Here is a 20,527-nt window from a genome sequence, read left to right as displayed (position 1 = left end):
GGACTTATGACGACAAACATTTGTTGTTTCTGGCAGACAAATAAATGGATCTGAAACTAGAATTTTCTATTTTAGAACAGAGCTTCTTCAGATTCTTTTTTTTGCAATCGCAGTTTTAATAAAATATTGGAAAACCTATTATATAACAATGCTCTTTCGCTTAAACGCCTTCTTTCTCTCTCTTTAACTTTAATTTTTTTGCCGAAAAAATGCATCGCAGATCAGTGTCTTCAGATTACCACCTTGATACCCAGTCATTAGATCACAGAGGCTCATTCTCCTCTGTCTCGTCGCAGCAGTATTTCCCTCCAGCAATGCTCAATCAACAGCATTTACCTCCTCCTCCACCAAACACTACTCAGAAACCAGCTCATACAAACACATTTGTGCACAAACTATACAAGTAAGAATATTCTCTCCCTTAAAAAAAAAAAAAAGCATGAGATTGACAAAACCTTTTTACTAGCATGGTGGTAGATAATCATTATCAACATTTAATATCATGGGCATATACTGGTTCATCATTTATCGTATGCAACATTATGGAGTTTTCTAGAGATGTTTTGCCAAAACATTTCAAACATAACAATTTTAGTAGTTTTGTCAGACAATTAAACATGTATGTATATATATAAACAAAACAACATAATATGAAACTAACCCAAAATTAGGTATGGATTCCATAAAGTAAATAAATCCCCAAGAGGACATCGTACTTTGGCAGAAAATCAAATTTGGGAATTCTCTCATCCCAAATTCTTACGGAACCGCCCTGACCTTTTGGACGAAATTAAACGCAAATCAATGGAAGCTGACACTGCTAGACGTGAGAATGGTGATTTACAAAGTCATGTCGCCATGTTGCAAGGATCCCAAGCCGAAATGATCCAACAAATTCAGAACTTGTACGAAAACTTTACCGAGGTTATTAAAGAATTGGAAGAAACCAAACAAAAGCAAGAGAGTCAAACACAGTTCATCAAGAGCATGATGAATTATATCTCGCAACAGAATGGAGGTAATGTACTGTGGAAATATATTTAGTGTATAGCTTAGATAAATACTAACCCTTTCATTTTACACACACAGGCCAATTACCAAATGAATTTGTTCATGTGAGCAGCCAATTTGATATAAAGCAAGAGAAACCACCTTCCATCTTTATCACATCGCACGAAGCCAACCACAACAATAATTTATTAGACGACATGTTTGGTCGCTCATCAGGACTTTCAGTACAAACACAAAACCTTCCTTGTAACAGTAACAACAACAATAATAATATCAACAATAATAGTCGTTCGACATTAGGCCCTTATGGAAACCAATTACCACCTAGTCCCAGCCCAAGTATGCTCGTCTCAGATGATGAACTCGATAATTCAATGTACTCTCCAAACTCTCCTCACACTCCAAGACAACCACATAATTACTCCTCATCCTTTATGAATAACTCTCTCGACACTTTATCTCATAGATAAAACCATATACTTGCGGTTTGGCTGGTTCAAACCTGCCCCCACCCCTCACTTACCTAACCCTATTTATTATTTACCACATTTTGTACAATATACACACTACTTTTTTTTATGCATATATTTTTACTACTTTTTTTTTAACATCAAGAACGGTAAATCTTTTTAACTTTGAATAAACAAAAGATACATGTCACTCTCCAAAGATGATTATCCTTTTATGTCACTTCTTTTTGTGAAGATGGGCAAATAGTATCATATATGTTATACTTTTCTGCAAGCGTTTTTAACAACTGGTATAACCAATGATTTTCAGTGGTTAAAAGCAACACTTTATTATTATTTCTTCCAACAAGGAATAGTGATTGATTAAACATGTTCTGTTTTATTCCACCTATTCTTCATTAGAACGCTTTGTGTAACGGTTGTGATAATGGATGACAAGTAGCAGGCCTAACATGATTGCCATGACAAGTACCTTGGCAGAGTAACAGATCAAATTTTGAACATATTGTAACCATTATTGACTATGGGAGTAAGGGACCTGAAATCAATCCAATCTGAATCAAATCTACCAGAAGTTCTTGTTGTGAATATTAAAGACTAAAGTGGAGAAAGGTTTACTTTTATAAAAAACATACTCGAGGACATTCTTTGTATTCTTTTGCCAACTCGAAATAAACTAACTTTATTTTCTTGTGTCTCTGAGTAAACGAAGCGCACTATTAAGGGATTGACGGTTGAAAGTTTCATTACATTGTGAATAGGGCTAATATATTAAGAGTGATAAACAAGAACTGGTTAATGTCAGGATTACTTGATTAATCTTAAAGGGGTTTATTGTTTCTCGTTTCTTATTAGATTTAACTAGTAGAAATTAGTAAGAAAACTCTGACTATAGTTAGTTACTAGATTTTAGTATCTTATACGGCAATTGTCATTTTAAGATGAAAAGAAAAAAAAATGGTTAACTTGAAGATGATACGGTATTAAACAATAAAGGAAAATCGGATGTGAAAAATTTAAGCTTTCACCTCGTTGCACACATGTTTTTTTTATCTGCGCACCATTTTTGTAACCTGAATTACCAGGAATGGAATCGTTCGCAAAATTCATTAATTCTCGGGTTATGACAACCCCCCATGGCACCACGAACCGAGAACTTTTAAAACACAGTGTAGAACGGTAAATGTTGTCACTTTGAGAAAATTGTGTCCATAGCTGTAACTTTCTAAAAAAAAATCAATGGTTAAAAACTTAACCAGAGAACAAGCACTATGCATTTTTTTTTTGTTTGGAGTACTATAGCTAAAAAAAAAAAGCGGAAATGACTAAAGATGTCGATGTATGCTTGGAAGAAACTCCATACAACCCCCCCCGTCATATTGTAATGAAAAAATCAATACATATCCTTACAATTATAACAGATATCCTAGCGTGATTAATTCGACTTCATCATCTTTTTATTTTTTCGTGTGAATTCAGCGGAGAAGAACTGAAACCCCTTATTGTATTGTTTAAAGTAAAAAATGCAACTGGCTTCTTCTTAAGAAATCATGTTTAGTAATAAAATAGCACAGTTGAATTTTTCTCTCTCTAAAGAGTGAAATAGACCTTTTGGTTTAATTCAATTTTTTTTTGATTACGGACATTTAATTTTAAAAAGTAAAGCCACAAAGAACCTTTCAATTTAATGGGAAATTAAAAAAGGAAACCATGCCCCGAAAAATAAAAATAAATATGAATTATATATAGAATAGCCGGCTAAAAGGTTGGAAAGTGTCAACTTTGAATGCTTCTTTTGTCAAATACAAACACTGCTGTAATCACGCATTGATTTAATTTTAGTAACTTGTCACTAACGTAGTCCCACCTCGTTCGTCATCGTTGGACGGGGTATTTGTTTGTTGATGCCCTACTATTTAAACTTAAATGACAACTCTCCGTCAAAAAAGTGATGCCATTGAATACAAATGATGTCTCTTACAGTAAACAACCGCGATACGCCACAACAGCATATGCGCCCTATATATGACATGTGAAGCTGTCAAGTGGTGCATACATCACTGCTTGCTTAGATACAAGCGTCAGACTCACATTACATTATTACGCATTTTTATTATTTTTATTAAGAGTCTATCATACAGCAACCAAAAAGAAAAAATCGATAATTATTATATACATGTATAGGAAAAGAAGAAGGAGCACGATGATCTTTTTAAATACGGTCTCTAAATTTATCGTCTCGATCACTGGACAAGAACCATTTAAAATATTCATAGACACTCCAGCTGATTGCAGTACTTGGCATATTTGTGAGTACACGAGGACGAAATCCTCGAAAGAAACCCATCAAGCCATGTCTGTTGTAAATGATGCGAGCAGCGTCTTTAAAACCTGTAGCATTTCTAATTTCTAAGTCTGTGGAAGATCCTCTTGTTTGTAACAGTGTTTTAATCACATCTAACGGTGTTGTGACAGAAGAAGCAACAGCACCTGAGATGGCACCTGCCATCATGTGCACTTTGGGGTTGTAGGCTCCATTAGGATCTAAACGTGCTCGACAATACTCGTATGTAGCAAATTGAATTGTCTGAAATGGAATAGACATACTAACAGTTGTCGGAAACGATATATAAAAAGCTCTTATTCCTTCCTTGCTATACACTGTTCGAGCACATTCACGCACAGATTTGTATGTCGAATCCTGTAGTTGCATCCTTTGCTTTAAAACTAGTCTGCGTATTAGTCATCTCTCTCTCTCTCTCTCTCTCTCTCTTTTAATTTAACCTACCATCAAAGGGTGTCATCATAAAATCATGAGCAAATGTAGCAATAGCACCAGCAGTACCAGAAGCAATTAATTGGTTGGATATCTCAAATGTACTACCAGGCGCTCTTAATTTTGTATTAAGAGATAATTGATCGCTCAATTTTTCTTTGCAAAACTCATAAGTAGCGAAATGAACAGCATGGGCAGGACCAGCACCTGCAATTACTGAATAAACTCCTCTCCATAAATGTCGACTCTTTTTCCGTAATTGTTTCTGGGACGCGTCCTTGATTACAGTAGTTAATTCCGGCGCAGTCAAAACTTGCATTCTTGTCTGAGAGGGCAGGAGACGAGTAAATAATTATGACTATTGTTAAATATTTCTACTTACTCTGATACTATCAACTGGGTACATAATACAGTGTTCTCCAATACCAGCCAAAGCACCAGCGATAGCATTTTGTCCCATGGTTGAATTAGCACCTAGTGATTCATAATCATGTCCATTATCAATGTCCATTTCTGTTTATTACAAGGAATAAGAACAACAAAAAAACAAAAAACAAAATTGTTTACCCATCTCGGGAACAAAGTTAGATCAAATTGTATGACGTAATTTTAGCTTTATTTTTTTCCTCCTCCTCTTTTATGAAAAATTAAAAACATAAGTTCTCATTACATTGTAGAATGCTTTGCGTTCTACCTACACTAGCTCAGCATTAAAATAAACTGACATTTTGCATGACCAAAAAACTCCATCAGAGACTCCGCTTCATTTCATTTTTTCATCAAAGAAATGCCGCTCTTGTTGTTGTGACACACGATATTTTTGTGCTGTGTTTCACTATGCTCAACAGTAAGACAGCTCTGAAGGGAGATAGTTTAAAAATAATAAGGTCACATCTTGTAAACTAAAGTAAATCTTCGACTTGGATAGGCGTAACTATGGTATATTTCTCTATTCAAATTGTGTATTATTACAATTTAAGTATGTCAGGTGGCTTACAAATAGTCATGAGTGTGCATGAAAATGGACGAAGAAAGCGGCGATTTTTTTGGTCAATTTGATTGGCTGCCATTCAAAGTGTTAAAAGTCAGATTTAAAGTTTTTTATAAATAGTAGTTGAATTTTTTGTGTTTTTTTTTCATTCCGTTCATCTGTGACACTTTTTAAAATTTAGAATGAACGACATTTAGGTCAAATACACTACAATACTCGCAAAACTGCGTATGTAATCTATTCAAGTAGTCTAGTTGTTTTTAGTAACTGTTTTTTTCGAGGACCATAGATTGGCATCGATTTAGTTTCATGACATGTCCATTCCAGTAGTGTGTAAGCAGTACTATCTACATACACCCGTATTGGAATATATATATAGTATTCAGGGCAATCTAATGAAAAAAGAAAGAAGAAACACAGGTTTTCGTCAAGTAATAACAAAGATTGATTGTAACAGTCTTTATATTTATCTGCGAAGAATACATACAACTTTTTTATTAATCCTTCTTGACATCTCTGCTTTTATTGGGCGCAACATCTTCATCATTGTTATTCATAAACTCTTTAGCAATATCCTGTACACCTTCTGCATCAAAACAGTCATCGTAATTCTGATCAACCAACAAATGTGATATGAACCAAAACTGAAGTGAGTACTTGGGATCCACCACCCAATTACGAGTATCACGTACGTCACCTCCCATAAATACGGATTTTTGGGTCAAGAATTGGAAACAATCATCAACATTATAATAGTCTTGAAATATAATCATGCGATCTCGAATCGAAGCACCAGGCACAAAATCAATTCGTATATCATGAGGTATCACACGTTGCAAAGCAGCTAGAAAAGTAAAAATAAATTAAGTATACGTGTTAATGTAAGCGTGGTGATACTTTACTGGGTAATAAAGCCGCGGGAATCAGGTTACCAAGAATACTGCCCAACTTTAATTGAAGCCTTAAAATATGTAAAGCTTGAAGCGATGGCATGTTCACAAAGTCTTCAGATGTTTTAAGTGAGGGCGGTTCAGAGATAACACCAATAATGGGCTTTCGGTGCACTGTCAGTGCTTGGCTTATGGGTGGTTGAACGTCTTTGGGCGAGCAATTGACGGTGTCTTGATATATAGGTGATGACGACGACGACGATGATGATGGTGATGATGATGCTGGAGTATCAGACGACGGTGGCGGAGTAGATGAAGGCTGTTGTGTAGCTGGCTTAGGTGCCTGTTGTTTTGGATGTACTGTTTTACTCTTCTTTTTAGTTCTTGGGAAATTCAGCCTTGGTTCCTGAGAATTCTTATTGAGCGTAATTACTTTTTCTTCAATGTAACTTTGATAGGATGAGAAGGCGAAATCTGATGTCGGGGCATTATTTTTGACGAAATTTGAAAATGAACTGTTTTGAGTGGTGGCGAATAAGGCTTTATCGAAATCGACGACACAATTATTTTCCAACAGCATATCTAATAATGCAGGCGTTTGATGGGCTTCATTTTCTACATGTTGACCATACAGACCAAATACGGGTTTCTTATACTCGCCATTGTTGTTGCTAGGGATAATTCGGGATTCTGTCCAGATATGAGGTACAGAGCCACGGTGAACTAAACAGGATAAGGTCAAATGAAGCACACACGCCTTTAAGTATTTCGCTTCAAATTCAACAATGGCTAATTTTTCTTTTAATTCAGCAATTTCTTGAGTGAATGCTTGCCATTGAAGCTCTTTTTCTGCTTTACGTTGTTGCTCTCGTTCCCGAAAGGCCTTTTGGGCAGTTCGATTTTGAGCTCGACGTTCTTGTAAAGAAGGTGGGTTGGGTTTACGACCGGGTCGCTTTCTTTTCCGAACTCGTTCTCCGTCCTCATTTTCCACACCAAAATCACACTCTTGGTCAAAGTGTTGGAATGAGTATCGATTAGGCAACTCCTCATCGTTTGATGTCGACATTTTTATTGTTTAATACAGAAAAAAGAGAAAAAGAGAGGGCAGGCTAAACCTCTTCTCCGGGGGGGATACAATTTTTGTGTGACATTTATTGTTTTCTCAAAACTTAGTAATGATGCCTACAAAAAAAACTGCCCCAAGCGAAGCTAAAATTCTCCATGTTGTATATGGACGCACTTCGACTCCAACTAAACCATAATTATCAATGATGCAAGCTGTAATAACCTTTGTAATGTAATCGGTAAGTAAAGAAGCCACCGGGAAATTTTTTTCTATTTTTACCTGTGAACAGACAAAGAAGGCAAGTGATGTACCTACACCCAATTTAGGTACAGCTATGATATTAGTAAGGATATAAAAAAAACCACATATGCCACCTATATGTACATTTGTTTAGTTGATCTGTCTAATGGGCCGGTTATATCTTTTTTACCAATCCAAGCGTAGTGTGGAGCCTCTACAAATTAGATGCAACAGATTAGAATACATCTACACTAAATATTCAATCTTTGTTTATTACGCTCAACGTGTGATGTGGGTAAAGGGGTATGCAGTGCACCAATGTCTATACCGAAAAAGATGAAACAGGATAATAACCCGACAGTAAAGTTTACAAAAGAAGAAAATGATCTACCACCGTATCTTGTGAGAGTAGCATTACATCCTTTTATATATCATGTTTGTAAAAAAAATCATGTATAAACAAAGATCAATGTATACATATACCTGCTTGTAAAGCGAGTGTGCAGCCTGCAACTATCAGAAGAAATCCAGAGAAAATTGTATTGTTAAGCAGAGTTTCTTCTGCCATCATAAACAAATTTAGACGTCAAATATAACAAAAAAAAAATAGGGTAAAAGAGAGAAAGAGACAAAATATTTTTTAGGAGAGTATAAAGTTATTTTTCAATCAGTGCACGCGCGAATTTTTTCTATTGGTTTAGAAGTTTAATAATTATATTTTTATACATTAAACAAGAAGATGCTATATTATGCTAGTCATGAGTTCTTTTAAGGTGGTCGTGTTCGAGTTACAGGTCAATGTAACATTTCTTCTCAAAACTTATTTCTGTCCCAATTCTACTTACTTTAGTAAATTTAATTTGCTTCGTATATATTATTTCCAGGAGGCAAGTAATCAATGACAATACATGAATCCGTGAAAATAATAGTTTTAAAAAAAAGAAGAGGGAATAAGAAATATTCCACAAAAGGAGAAAAAGGGTAATTAGATCGAAAATACACTGCATCAAAACAATGCATGATTTATTAAAGTGCACCTTAAAACACCATTTATATAAAAGAGTCATTTCAACTCTATTTTCTCTTCTTTTTTTATCATTATAATTTTATTAAAACATGAAGTGTGTATATCTTGCTACTATCATTGGTGCCTTTGCTGCTACTGCTGTTCATGCTCAATGCGCTTGTGCTCCCACAGACAGCGTCTGTCTCAGTGAATGTGGTATGTCCTCTTTTCTGTTTCTTTATATAATATAAATAAATTTTCTAATCATTCATTTATTCAGTCGGTCAAACTAACAGCTGTATCTCGGCTTGCCGAAGCAATGATTGTTACTCAAACTGTATTTCTAACCACTGGCCTGGTGTTGATCCCGTCTCTTCCGCAACCTCACCTTCAACCACCGCCGCTGTTGTTGAGCCTTCTTCAAGTGCTGCCGTTGTCTCTTCTTCTAGCAGTGATGCTGCTAGTGCTAGTGCTAGTGCTACTGCTACTGCTACCGCTAGTGCTAGTGCCAGTGCTACTTCCGAGCCTTCTGCTTGGTCCTCAGCCGCCGTTGCCACTTCCACTTGGTCTTCTGCCTGGTCTGGTAGCTCTTCTATCGCACCCAGTAGCTCTTCCGCTTGGTCCCAATCATCTGCTGCCTGGACCTCCAGCTCTGCTTGGTCTTCAGGATCCACCTGGGTAGCTAGTCGTAAGTATTTCTATGGATACGTAACTTGTTTCTTTTATGTAACATTTTTTTTTATTTGACTTAGACACTGCTTCTGCTTCTGCGTCCACTTCAGTTGCTGTGAAACCTTCAAGCATCAGTCCTGCAGCTTCTCTTTTGCCTGCCAGCGCTGCTACCACCACGCAAATGTCAAAGGCCATGATTGGTCTTGGCTTCGCATGTGCAGCCTATCTATTGCAGTAAATAATTACTGTCAGTTCCCTTTTTTTCATATACTACTAATTTTGTTTTATTATATCATTAATGTTTTTTTTAATAAAGTTTTTTTTAAGAAAAAAAAAGTGTTTGTGTGTGTAGGTGTGGAGAGAAGGGGCAACAGAAATGTATGTAATAAATCCTAATAGCTAAGAAAAAATATATATATATGGGATTTAGTGGGCATAGCAAAAGAAAGTCAAAAAAGGGATTTATACAAAGTGAGGGGTTAAAAACAAAAAGAAATTTCTCCTTTTGTCAGCTAATGATACACGAGGCTTGGTTGGATCGCCTTTTATAGGACTCGAGATACTTTAGTTGTCTCTTATTAATCGCACCTTGGCGGTGTTTACGAACAAAAGCTACTGAATCCAAAGGATCCATCCCTTCTTCAATCAATGCAATAGCAACTAACACAGGAGCTCTATCAATCTAAATGATTAATATATGTATATTTTAATGATAAACCAATTTACCTTCCTAATCCAGCTACACAGTGAGCTGCAATACAGGGTCTCTTTTTAATGACGGATGGATCTTCATCATCCTTCTCTTCTTGGTCATATTCATCTTGCTCAGTCTTGAAAGTGTTATCCACTAAATTCAACCATTCATCAATAATGATTTTTGATGGTGGATCACCATCCGAGAATATCCAGTCATGAACTTTTATGCCATGATCGTTTAATAATGTCTGCGAATAAGTCGCTTTGCAGCATCGAACAACATCTGTCACATTCCATCGTTCAAACTCCTTTTAGTTTATATTAGTAATAAGCTTATTAGGCTGAGAAAAAGAAAAAAAAATGCTCACTTTTATATATCTGGACATATTACTGATGCATGGGGTGTCAATAATTAAAAATCGAACATCATTATAAACAATGTAACTTGGCGGATTTAAGAGTGGATTTTGAATTTTGGTATATGCAGGTGGTTTCATCATCATCATTGTATAATAAAAAAAGAGGGGTAGGTTTGTTCTGTCGATGTCTATCCTAGAAAGCCTTTATGTATACACGTGGTTGTTGTTTCTATTGTCAATAATCCTCAACATCCAAGAAAAAAAAAAGAAGAACGAAAGAAAGAGAGAAGAAAAAAAGGGATTATTAGACGTTTTATAATTAAACATGTATACAATTGCATCACGTGTGTAACCATTTGCCGTTAATGGAATCATCTGATTTACACAAACATCTAATTTATTCCACCAAACGGAGCAATTTGGCACAATGGAGGTGAAGTATTTGTCCATGCTCACTTTCTCTCACAAAAATACTATCACCGATTATACGATGACATTTCAGACAGGTTGTTTCATAGTCTACCGTAATTGATCCGATTTCTTTATACGTCTTGATCATTTCACTACTCACCTACACACAGAGTATTAGTACATCGAAGGCTTTATTGGTCTCTTTGTACATACCATCAAGTTTTCGCCCCGGCCTAGTGCAACAACAATACGACTTTCATTGTAATCATCCAATGATCTTCGAAGTGATCGAATTAAAAAATCCTGTAACATATGAACTGACCAATCTTCGGGTATAGTTTCAAGAACCTAAATTTTTTTTATGTGAATTTAGTATATAATCCAGAATATTATGATGGACATATACTTTACCTCTAAGGTATCCAAATAAACTCCCTGGGTATTCAGTAAATGCATACTACGCGCAATCATGAGTTTACTAATATATATATATAAATAAAAAAACTTTAGTACTTTAAAATTGTTCTTGATCTAATTCGCTTCTATTTTTACCTATCTTTGATGGCAATGTACGATTTAAACAGCATGGTAAATAGAGCTTTCCTTTCATTTAATTGGTCGGTAGAAAGATAATCTCCATCTTTCTCAGGAATAAGCGTCGGTAATGGCCTTTCTTTAACACCCACTAATGAAGAGGAACGAGGCATTGTTTGGTGCTGCTGCTGCTGCTGTTGTTGCTGATCATTATCATCATCTGAAGCAGCTGCGGGTATGACACCTGTACTTTGTCCATTGGTGACACAATAAGTTTCTGCACCAACGAAATCACTCAATTCATGAATCAGGATATCAAGTGCTTCCTTGTGTTTGCCCATCTGTAGTAATAATGAATTGATAAGTCATAACTTAATCAGTACCATGTGGTCTATTCTTACCCTTCCGAATACAATGGCTTTTTCTATCGCTAAAGGACCAGCCTTTGACAACACGGTTAATAATACTTCCGGCGAATACAATTGAGATCGTAATAACAACCGAATTAACAACAATCGTAACTTGACTAACGGCGTCTTTTGAGATGCGAGGTAACCCACAAAAGTGGATTTACTCAAAGTATCACTCGTATCTGGATTTTCAATCTTCATTGGGTTGACATGTTTTTTGAATCCCTTGACTTGATTTTTATGTGTGAGTCTATAATGTATATAAATAGAACAAAGGTTATAACTTACCTAATTCATCCATTTGCTTTGATTGATTATTATTCTCAATCTCTTTTTGTACGTCACGCACATAACTGCATGCAAGCCTTGTATGGTATTCCGCTCTTTCACTCTTTTGCGTCATGACAAGGTACTCGAGGTATGTCCGGACACCTTCATTACTGTAACTTTCTAATTTGTCAAGAATTTCGTCGGGGTCCATATCTTCTGTACGAGGTGATCGTGTAAAAACCTCCACACCATCGGCAGGGCTTTCATGGGTTAACCACCATGCATATCGCATAATAACAGATAAAGGGAGTTCTTGTGAATGAACGTCCTTTAATAATAATCTCTTGATGCGTGTTAATCCATCTTTAAATTCTTCGTCAGGAAGTTCACCAGAATAAATCCTATCATCATGTATATAAATATAAAAAAATAATCACTTAAATACATACTTTTTTTTCTTACTTTGTCCAGATATCCAAGACCTTCTCATACATGTGTTTGGATTCGTACATGATGGATAATGCATAGTATTTCTTAAAAAAAGAGTAAATATTTGTGTATGTCCTTACTTTTTTTTTGTTTACCTTGGATTTGGATAATGCTTTAGCGCAATCTTCAATACTGCAATCATTAGGCTGTTTTAATAATTCGTAAATAGATTTATCATCCTTTTGCGACATGTAGATTTTTAACAAGGATGTATCAATGACTTTACACAATGTATCATTTTGTCCCATACGATCCCTTCTCTTTCTACGTTCGAGCAATAAATACTTTTTGAGGGCCTCTCTTGCATTCAGTAATAGCACACGGCGCATTTCAGGTTGATTATCTTCGCTGTTTAAACTGTGATTCACCACATCTTTGACAGAACCCACTTCCTCAATTAATGCTCTGACACCGTCAAATAATAGAATAGTAGGTGCTTCCTTCAACCATTTCGATTGAGCCAAACCTTCAAACAGATGAATGACAACACGTGGATCCAAATCACCCTTGGACAATAAAGTGAAGGCATCATCAAATAAGGTTTCCTTTAAAAGCAATAAGCCGGACTTTTGGTAGGTGTAATCCAACTCGGATCGTAGTCTTTCGACATAGACATTGTTATCGCTGGACATGGTGTTACGGGCTTGTTCAGCCAGTTGCATAGCCTCCTCTACCAGATTATTTTCCAACAAACTATCCACTTGCACAACCAAAGGGGTAGACACTTGTGCCAAGACCGTATCATTGCCGTACACTAAAATACGTGCAGCAGCAGTAGAGTAACGGCTGATTTCTCGTTGCAATTGACTGGACAATTCCACATCCTCCTGCTCTTCCTTTTGCCATGGATGTCTCTGTAATTTGTGTGCTAATTCATCCATCCATACTTTAATGCCATGACCTAAAGCCATACCTTTGGCGTCTATACTGGGATCCAAAGGGATGGTCTGCAAAAGTGTTTGATCTAAAATATTGTGGATTTCAATGGAATTATTACGCAAGAGTGCAGCGACATAGGGGAATTCGACGCATAAAGCTTTGGGATAACTGGACCATTGTAAGGTGCCTCGGATGGGATCTCCGTTACCATTGATAAACAAACCAATCTGACCTTCTTCGTTACCACTGACCAATAAAAACTCGTCTTGTTTGACAACGGCTACCAAAGGTCGAGGTTGTGTACCTGAGCCTAATAATAATGTGGGTGTGACAGATACTTGTGGTGTTGGTATCAATTCTGTGACGAAGGATTGTTGTAAATTGATTAATTTGTAGATTTGACTGTCGGCTAAACAAATGATTTTACTGTGTCTTGTTAATGTAAGTGCTCCATCTGGCAGTGGTATTTCCTATCCATCATTTGTTTGGTTTTCTGTAAAAAAAAAAATGTATTGCAAAAATAAAAAGGCGGTACCTTTTTTAGATGCATGGATTCACCAATTTTGTAGATTTGAATGGCTCGTCGTTTGATCACCGATAATTCAACGGTACCATCTTCTCCGATCCTGCCTTCCTCACCAATATCATGAGAAAAACAAGATACGCCTTTGATAGGTTGGATCAAAGGTACGGGAATAGGGTCAAAAAACGGTAAAGAGAAGAACGAGAGTGTGGAATCTATTGGACCAATATTTAATTTTTTTCTCCAATATATGCATCAATTTTCTTTTTTTAGATGTATACCACAAAGTACAACGGCTTTCGAGACTTGAGGTATCAATAAAATGCGTTCGACACTTCTTTTACCGAATCCTAAGTTAATAGTATTTTCTAATCGTGTTGAAAATGTCTAAATATTGTCCTGTTAAAGAAAATTCTTTTTCTTTTGCTTTTATAGACTCTTACTTTATCTGGAGAGGAAGTGTCTTCAATGGAGTAATGTAAAATAACGCCATCAGAAGTACCGCAATAAACATCGCTATCTAATAATAAGTATACTTTAGTATATAACTACCCCCGTGTGTGTATGCGTGCTTTCAAGTACCCCAAGCAGCCACTGAATCTATGCGATTCGTAGATGAGTAACGAATAGTCGGTGAAGTAACGCCATCCGTTGACGGTGACGACGGTGAAGTGGGTCTTCTGGAAAAAAACGAAGTGCTGGTCGAAGCTTGGATCGGCTCTTCTATTCTCGGTGACGAAAGAATTGTCTGTAGCGTATAAGGTGTATAGGGCATATATTATGAGTGAATGGATGAAATAAACGCAAAATGTATCTGTGCACCCTTTTTAAAAAAACACCTGAAATATCGGAACTTGTAAAATGTCACTGCCGGGCTTGAATTATGATACCTTTAAACGTAAACTTATCATGGAACGCTATTATTGACAACAAATTCATCTATAACTAATGAATATACTAACATTTGGCATTTATATTTATTGATTGTGTATTCTCAACAACTCTTACATCAGTAAATTTTTAGATACGTTTTATCTGTGACCAAAAAATAAAGTTTGTCGTGCAAATGGTCATCTCTGCTGCGATTCATGGACGGGTTATTACCCATAAATCAAAAACAAACTCTATGCATAAAGTATAATTCTGCATTTTTATGCAATTTGCATGGTATTTGTATGCTTGCTTCACGTGCGACAAGTATTGGTATTGGGCCTTTTTTTTTTATCTAAGTATGGTGTGACAATATTCCGCAAGGATTATCTCTACCAATGGAAGCTTCTCTTCATCAGATAAAATAAAAATAAAAACCGGTGTAATTATGTTTGTGATGGTCCGAGATTTCTTTGTGTTACTACTGAATAACGAAGACAAATAAAGGGTTGTTATGTTATAGAAGTATAAGAATGAATATATAAATCCATATTAGTTCCTGGGTGGGGCAGCAGATCAGTAACTGGGGAAAATCTTTCGTCTTTTTTTTTTTTATATTATTTTATCTCCCAGCTAATTCAAGACCAGTCCAAAGGTGACGTAGCAATCGTAGTTATTTTGAGAAAGAAATAGTTTTTTTTTATTATTCAACTCAAGTTCCAGGTTTTCCTCATCAGAATTTGGAAAGAGGAGCGACATTGTAACAAGAAAGGAAAGTTTTCCCCATTTCAATCTTTTTTTTTATCGTTTATAATACCCTCTTGTTTCGTTCTTTTCCCTAAAAAAGAAGAAGAAAACAACCTATTCATGTCAGAAAATACAAATCCTGAAAGATCCAGCAGAGATGGACCTCGAACCACTCATGCCGAATATGATTTGCGTGCACGTGTCGAAGAAGTGATGAAGGGATTTCATGGTACCAACGCCATCGCCTATAAAAACAAGAACGAATATGTGACTTATTCAAGACCTGCAGACAGTTTAAGGATAAATCTTGACGACGAATTTATACCGGATCCGAAAGATTATTGGCCTGTCTTAAACAATATGCGTAGGGCTTTGCCTGTCTTACGCATGCAAAGAAGACCTGACCGTGCCGATGATCCTAAATGGAAAGTACCCCATATCGATAAACCTATAGTGTCTGCACCACCCGAATATCCACAATCTAAAGGCCTCAAATTACGACCGATTGATGAGATTATTAAAGACAAGGAACTGTTAAATAGTTTAGCTGCTCCATTAGCAGATAACAAAAAAACAAGTTATCAATCCCACGCCTATGTAACAAACACAAGGACATTCGAGATACCTTCCTCTACTGTTCAAGGTGTATTAAATAACATTTCAGAGTCATCAAGAAAAAGTTCTTATAAACCACTTCCGGCTCCACCTGTTAAAAGCAGATCAAAACCATTGCCGATGACTGCTACGAATCGACCACGTAAATCATCTCTGTTAAAGTCCGAAATTACCACAGCTACGCCACCACCACCACAACCACCAACATGGGCACAGCAGCAAAAATTACCACAACCACAACCATCTGCTCCAGCACAAATAGGATCAAAGAAACCAATGTCTTCGCTGGCAAATAATCCATCACGTCCACGAGTTTCTTCAAAGTCCACATCATCCCAAAAAAACAAATACACTCAGGATATTCCGGTAAAATAATAACACGTCTTGTTGTCCAGGAAACGAGATCTGATAAATTTGATTTTATTTCTAGGATTTAATTGAAGCCCGCAGTTACTTGCTGGGAGAGACAGATGAAGTAGAATTCAGAAAATTAGGCCATCTCTCAGAGTAAGCGATCTTGTGTAAATAATAACTATAGAACAACGTGCTTAATTATCATTTTTTTAGAACACACCCCAACACGCAGACTATGAAGAGACCTGCCTTATTTATTCACTTTAAACATCCTTTACCTGCTTTATCAAAAGCTGCTACGAGAGGATCAATACCCGCCGGTAAAACCATCAAAAAGTCTGAATCAACTGTAAATAAGAGACATAATGTACCAGAAAAAACCCACTCCCGTAAGTGCCTTAACATTGCCACTTTTTTTTATAAAAAAATAACTAACGATAATACAAAGCTATCAAAATTAAACTTGCAGATATACCGACTAATACCATCACACCTACACCCATTAAAAAATCGCTGAGCGATCGCACCAAGGTATCGTCAGTCAAGACCGAAAAACACACACCATTGGAGAAACCAGTTTATCCAAGCTCCATTTCCGCCGCTTATTTAAGCACCACTAAAATTCCAAAGAGAAAGACACGTGAGATTGAACTCGAGGAAGGTGAGACCATCAGTCCATCACCATCCCCTCTCCACTCAACATCCACTCACGTACCTTCTCTTCCGCCGCCACCACCACCACCTACATCAGCTCCTCTGGCTCGAGTAGAATCTTCCAGTCGTAGATCTCGACATGATGATCCTGACGACTTGCCCTCTTCTCTTACAGAATCCAATAGTAGTAGTAGCAGAAAACACTCGAGTAGACGAGATGACGAAAGATCCTCCTCCAGACGTAGTGATAGATACAATGATGACATTCGTCGAGGAAGTACCAGTACGACAGCGTCAAAGAGATCCTCACATTACAGATCAAGGTCAAGATCTAGATCTAGATCCAGATCACCAAAGCGTTCAGGCAGTAGTCGAAGACAGCTCAGCTCAGAGACCTCGCGTCGTAGCGAGAAACGTAAATCATCTGATTCAAAATATGACGCCGAAACTACAGGGAAACGTCAACGATTTGATAAAGAATCAAGTAGTAGTAGCAGAGTTGATAAAGATCATTCGATTAGATCAGATAAGGATCATTCCAGTAGCAGACTTGAGAAGGAGTATTCTAGTAGTAGCAGATCTGAAAAAGAGTATTCTAGCAGCAGTAGAGCCGAAAAGGAGAGAGATCGCGCAGCTGAGAAAGAACGATTGGCTGAAAGAGAAAAGGAAAAGGAACGAGTAGCAGCTGAGAGAGCGGCAGAGAGGGCCGCAGAGAGGGCAACAGAAAGGGCTGCGGAGAAGGAACGTTTGGCAGCAGAGAAGGCAGCAGAAAGATTGGCTGAGAAAGAACGAGTAGCTGCCGAGAAAGAAAAGGAACGATTGGCTGAAAAAGGTCGATTATTGGCTGAAAAGGCAAGAATTGCCGAAAAGGAACGTACTGAAAAGGGAGCCAAGTACAGCACTTCTTCGTCATCCTTGTCCAGCAAGAAACACTCACCAGCATCGACCAGTCATGAAAAGACAGTGTCCGCTACAGCACCGAATGCAGAGACACCTGAACAATTCAAACTGTTTAGTGTTATGTAAGTTATCTTTTCATTCATAATTATAAAATATATCGTTTGTTGATACTTTGTATGAAAATAGGTTCAATAAATTAGCACACGCTTATAAACGACGAGGTGATGGACAAAAAGATCCACTGCATATGATCATCGATCACTTTCACGCTTTCTGTGATTATATCCTGAACTTCTATTATGTCGATCAGATGAATGTAAATGCCAATTTTAAACAAGCATCGATGGTCTGGAAAAGCATATTCCCATTCACAGATATCCTCTTGAAGAAGCTTGAATCTCGTCAAGAATTTGAACTTTACGGACTTTGTGTTAAACTCAACGCGCTTATCCGATACTATATTTACAACCGTATGGAAGCAACGACGCGACCAATGCTGTTACAGCAAATGAATAACACAAAGGGTGATGACCGCTCGTGTTTTGAATTAACCCAAAACCTTCTGCTTGAATATGAAAAGGCGGATCGTACCTATCGAGAATCTGAACGCCACATGAGCTTTAACACTCTGGTGACCAAGTTCCCAGAGACCTTTAAAAACGTATGCGCACAAGGTAATCTTTCGGCAGGTATCACCTTGGGCGGAGAAGCAGGTGTTACTGTCAACCCTATGTACCCTCTCACCCCGTACTCACCTCTCCATCATACTGCCATTGTGGCCAAGTGTATCTTGGCTGAGTACGTGGCTAAAAATAACCTCAAGTACTCACCCATCTCAAATCCTGAGGAGTTCATGTAAATTCTTCTGGATTTTAAGTAATTAATTAAAAAAAAAAATAGTGTATATATAATTCCATGCAAAAAAAGTGTTCGTACATTCATTGTTAACTTGAGAGAGGGATTTTTTCTCAATGATAAATGGCTATGGGTAACACTTTAAACAGTATAAGAGTGTAATTTTCATCTATCATGAATAAATTAGTTTTATGTACACCACGCCATACTTTATCTTTACCATCATTATGCATAAATACCAAATATACATTCGTGTGTATATGGGATGTTAAAAACATTTGATTTAAGTCTAGTCATATCATCAAGCAGGATAGTAAGCGGGACGGCGGTTCTATCGAGAATATTATTCATTTCGATTCAAAATGTATTCATTTTACCGAATCTATATAGAATGACGTCCCGAACCAACCCCTTGCGTGCTATCGATAACGTGTTTTCTATGATGACAAAAACACAACGGTTCATTTTATTTCGGCCAGTTACATTCATTCTTTAGACCGGAAGTCTTTGCTCAGAACATGCAGGTAGGTTTTACACAATAAGGGATTATTATTTTTTTATTTAAAGTATAACAGTTATTCTAATATTTACAAAAAATGTATTTAAATCATGTAGCTTTCAATCTCATGAGAGCTCAAGTGCTTTTCATCTCGGGTTCTATATGTGACGAGCCAATTTCCATTAGGTAGTCGTACATACAAGTTAGAGTACATGTGTTCTTGGGGTTCTTCTTCATCTTGTTGTACTGAAGAGTCATCAGGTAAGAAAAGTGTGCTTGTTAAACTATTAGAATCATTATCACTGCTACTGCATATTGAAGGGCAAAGGGTGTCTTGCTCATCTTCCTTTGGTGGTGTTGGCTTCTTCTTCTTCATGACAAAAGTATTAACCAGAATACCTTTGATATGTTGACATTTAGCAGCCGTAGTCTTCATAAGAGGATGATTATTGTGGATCATGATTGTAAAAATAAAATTAAAAAATTAAAACAAGAAAGAGTTGTATGAAAAAAGAATTTCTATTTTATATAAACAAATGCATAAACTTAATTTATGCTTGTCTAGTTAATATTACTTGATGCAACCTTGCAACATTGTACATAGAAACGGTTTTCAGGTATTCAACCTCGGTTTTATTTCGATCATGTATAAAAAAAAAAAAGAAAAAAAAAAAAAGAAATAAAAAAAAAAAGAAAGAGAAAAAAAAAATAGAGCTTGTTTAAAAAAAAAAAAAAAAAAAAAAAAAAAAAAAAACTTTCCTCTGCTTAGAATTTACTCTTGTTTAGCCATTCATTAGCACCCGCGAACATTTCAAAGGTTGTGGATGTCATTGATTTCGCTTTTAAAAGAGTTTGGACAGCTTGGAACAATTGATTCCAGAATTCAAAGCCGGTTTCCAGGTCAGATTTAACGGATATGCATGTGGGGAAAGCCTTTTCAGTCAAGGACAATGCTTCTAACGCAGATTGTCCTTCTACAATTCTTTCAAGATAGAACTTACAGACAAGACCTAATGCAACATTGGGATCTGCCAAGTAAGGGAGACTGTCTGTGATTTGGAAGTAATCAGTGCGTTCCTTTTTCACCAGTCCGTTCAAAAATAAAGATAAGGTCAACATTTCGCAGAGATTTCGATAGCTACGATTCAGAGCCTTGACAAAACTGTTAAAGACAAGCACATCTCGGTTCAGAGGGCCAGTCCATGGACTACTTTTCAAATTCATGGGCAGTAAAGATAATGCACGAGAAAGTAATATGATATGTTTCTTTTGTGATTCTATGTAAACAAATCAGTATTTCTATCTTCTAAATAGAACCTTCCCATTTTCATAAAATTCTC

The 20,527-nt window shown here is 36.7% G+C and overlaps 8 protein-coding genes across 8 annotated transcripts; 3 read left to right on the top strand and 5 right to left on the bottom strand.

The window, feature by feature from the left end:
• Positions 1–364: 364 nt before the first annotated feature.
• EV154DRAFT_3546 (HSF-type DNA-binding-domain-containing protein) lies at positions 365–1,587 on the top strand. Its single transcript, XM_051595015.1, has 3 exons — positions 365–619; positions 672–1,018; positions 1,090–1,587. Exons 1-3 carry the CDS (start codon positions 468–470, stop codon positions 1,479–1,481), a joined length of 891 nt encoding a protein of 296 aa, XP_051463724.1. The 5' UTR covers positions 365–467; the 3' UTR covers positions 1,482–1,587.
• A 1,996-nt stretch (positions 1,588–3,583) lies between these two features.
• Positions 3,584–4,978, bottom strand: EV154DRAFT_489667 (mitochondrial carrier domain-containing protein). Its single transcript, XM_051599319.1, has 3 exons — positions 4,640–4,978; positions 4,270–4,582; positions 3,584–4,208 (listed from the first exon to the last, which is right to left on the bottom strand). Exons 1-3 carry the CDS (start codon positions 4,766–4,768, stop codon positions 3,694–3,696), a joined length of 957 nt encoding a protein of 318 aa, XP_051463723.1. The 5' UTR covers positions 4,769–4,978; the 3' UTR covers positions 3,584–3,693.
• Positions 4,979–5,859: 881 nt separating this feature from the next.
• On the bottom strand, positions 5,860–6,355 carry EV154DRAFT_390139 (uncharacterized protein; the record flags this gene model as incomplete). The annotated part of the gene is made up of 2 exons (XM_051595101.1): positions 5,860–6,092; positions 6,151–6,355. Coding segments are annotated over 2 exons (438 nt in total), but the record flags the coding sequence as incomplete, so codon positions are not given.
• Positions 6,356–7,300: 945 nt separating this feature from the next.
• EV154DRAFT_475631 (uncharacterized protein) lies at positions 7,301–8,012 on the bottom strand (the record flags this gene model as incomplete). The annotated part of the gene is made up of 5 exons (XM_051597987.1): positions 7,301–7,426; positions 7,484–7,536; positions 7,635–7,658; positions 7,722–7,865; positions 7,928–8,012. 5 exons carry the CDS (start codon positions 8,010–8,012, stop codon positions 7,301–7,303), a joined length of 432 nt encoding a protein of 143 aa, XP_051463721.1.
• A 462-nt stretch (positions 8,013–8,474) lies between these two features.
• On the top strand, positions 8,475–9,345 carry EV154DRAFT_489661 (uncharacterized protein). The gene is made up of 2 exons (XM_051599318.1): positions 8,475–8,666; positions 8,731–9,345. Exons 1-2 carry the CDS (start codon positions 8,561–8,563, stop codon positions 9,195–9,197), a joined length of 573 nt encoding a protein of 190 aa, XP_051463720.1. The 5' UTR covers positions 8,475–8,560; the 3' UTR covers positions 9,198–9,345.
• Positions 9,346–10,446, bottom strand: EV154DRAFT_489658 (protein-tyrosine phosphatase-like protein). The gene is made up of 3 exons (XM_051599317.1): positions 10,187–10,446; positions 9,849–10,126; positions 9,346–9,796 (listed from the first exon to the last, which is right to left on the bottom strand). The coding sequence occupies exons 1-3, from the start codon at positions 10,322–10,324 to the stop codon at positions 9,631–9,633; spliced, it is 582 nt and encodes a 193-aa protein (XP_051463719.1). The 5' UTR covers positions 10,325–10,446; the 3' UTR covers positions 9,346–9,630.
• A 128-nt stretch (positions 10,447–10,574) lies between these two features.
• On the bottom strand, positions 10,575–14,468 carry EV154DRAFT_475628 (vacuolar sorting protein 39 domain 2-domain-containing protein; the record flags this gene model as incomplete). Its single annotated transcript, XM_051597986.1, has 12 exons — positions 10,575–10,748; positions 10,802–10,936; positions 11,000–11,066; positions 11,141–11,463; positions 11,524–11,762; positions 11,821–12,203; positions 12,265–12,335; positions 12,387–13,640; positions 13,706–13,908; positions 13,975–14,080; positions 14,137–14,213; positions 14,276–14,468. The coding sequence occupies 12 exons, from the start codon at positions 14,466–14,468 to the stop codon at positions 10,575–10,577; spliced, it is 3,225 nt and encodes a 1,074-aa protein (XP_051463718.1).
• An 812-nt stretch (positions 14,469–15,280) lies between these two features.
• Positions 15,281–18,908, top strand: EV154DRAFT_489648 (uncharacterized protein). The gene is made up of 5 exons (XM_051599316.1): positions 15,281–16,291; positions 16,356–16,432; positions 16,493–16,668; positions 16,728–17,955; positions 18,020–18,908. The coding sequence occupies exons 1-5, from the start codon at positions 15,431–15,433 to the stop codon at positions 18,690–18,692; spliced, it is 3,015 nt and encodes a 1,004-aa protein (XP_051463717.1). The 5' UTR covers positions 15,281–15,430; the 3' UTR covers positions 18,693–18,908.
• The last annotated feature ends 1,619 nt before the right edge of the window (positions 18,909–20,527 follow it).

The sequence above is a fragment of the Mucor mucedo genome (assembly GCF_025094135.1).
Source record: "Mucor mucedo strain NRRL 3635 chromosome Unknown EV154scaffold_1, whole genome shotgun sequence".
NCBI lineage: Eukaryota > Fungi > Mucoromycota > Mucoromycetes > Mucorales > Mucoraceae > Mucor > Mucor mucedo.
The sequence above is the reverse complement of the archived record's forward strand: the minus strand, read 5'-3'. Positions and strand labels throughout refer to the sequence as shown.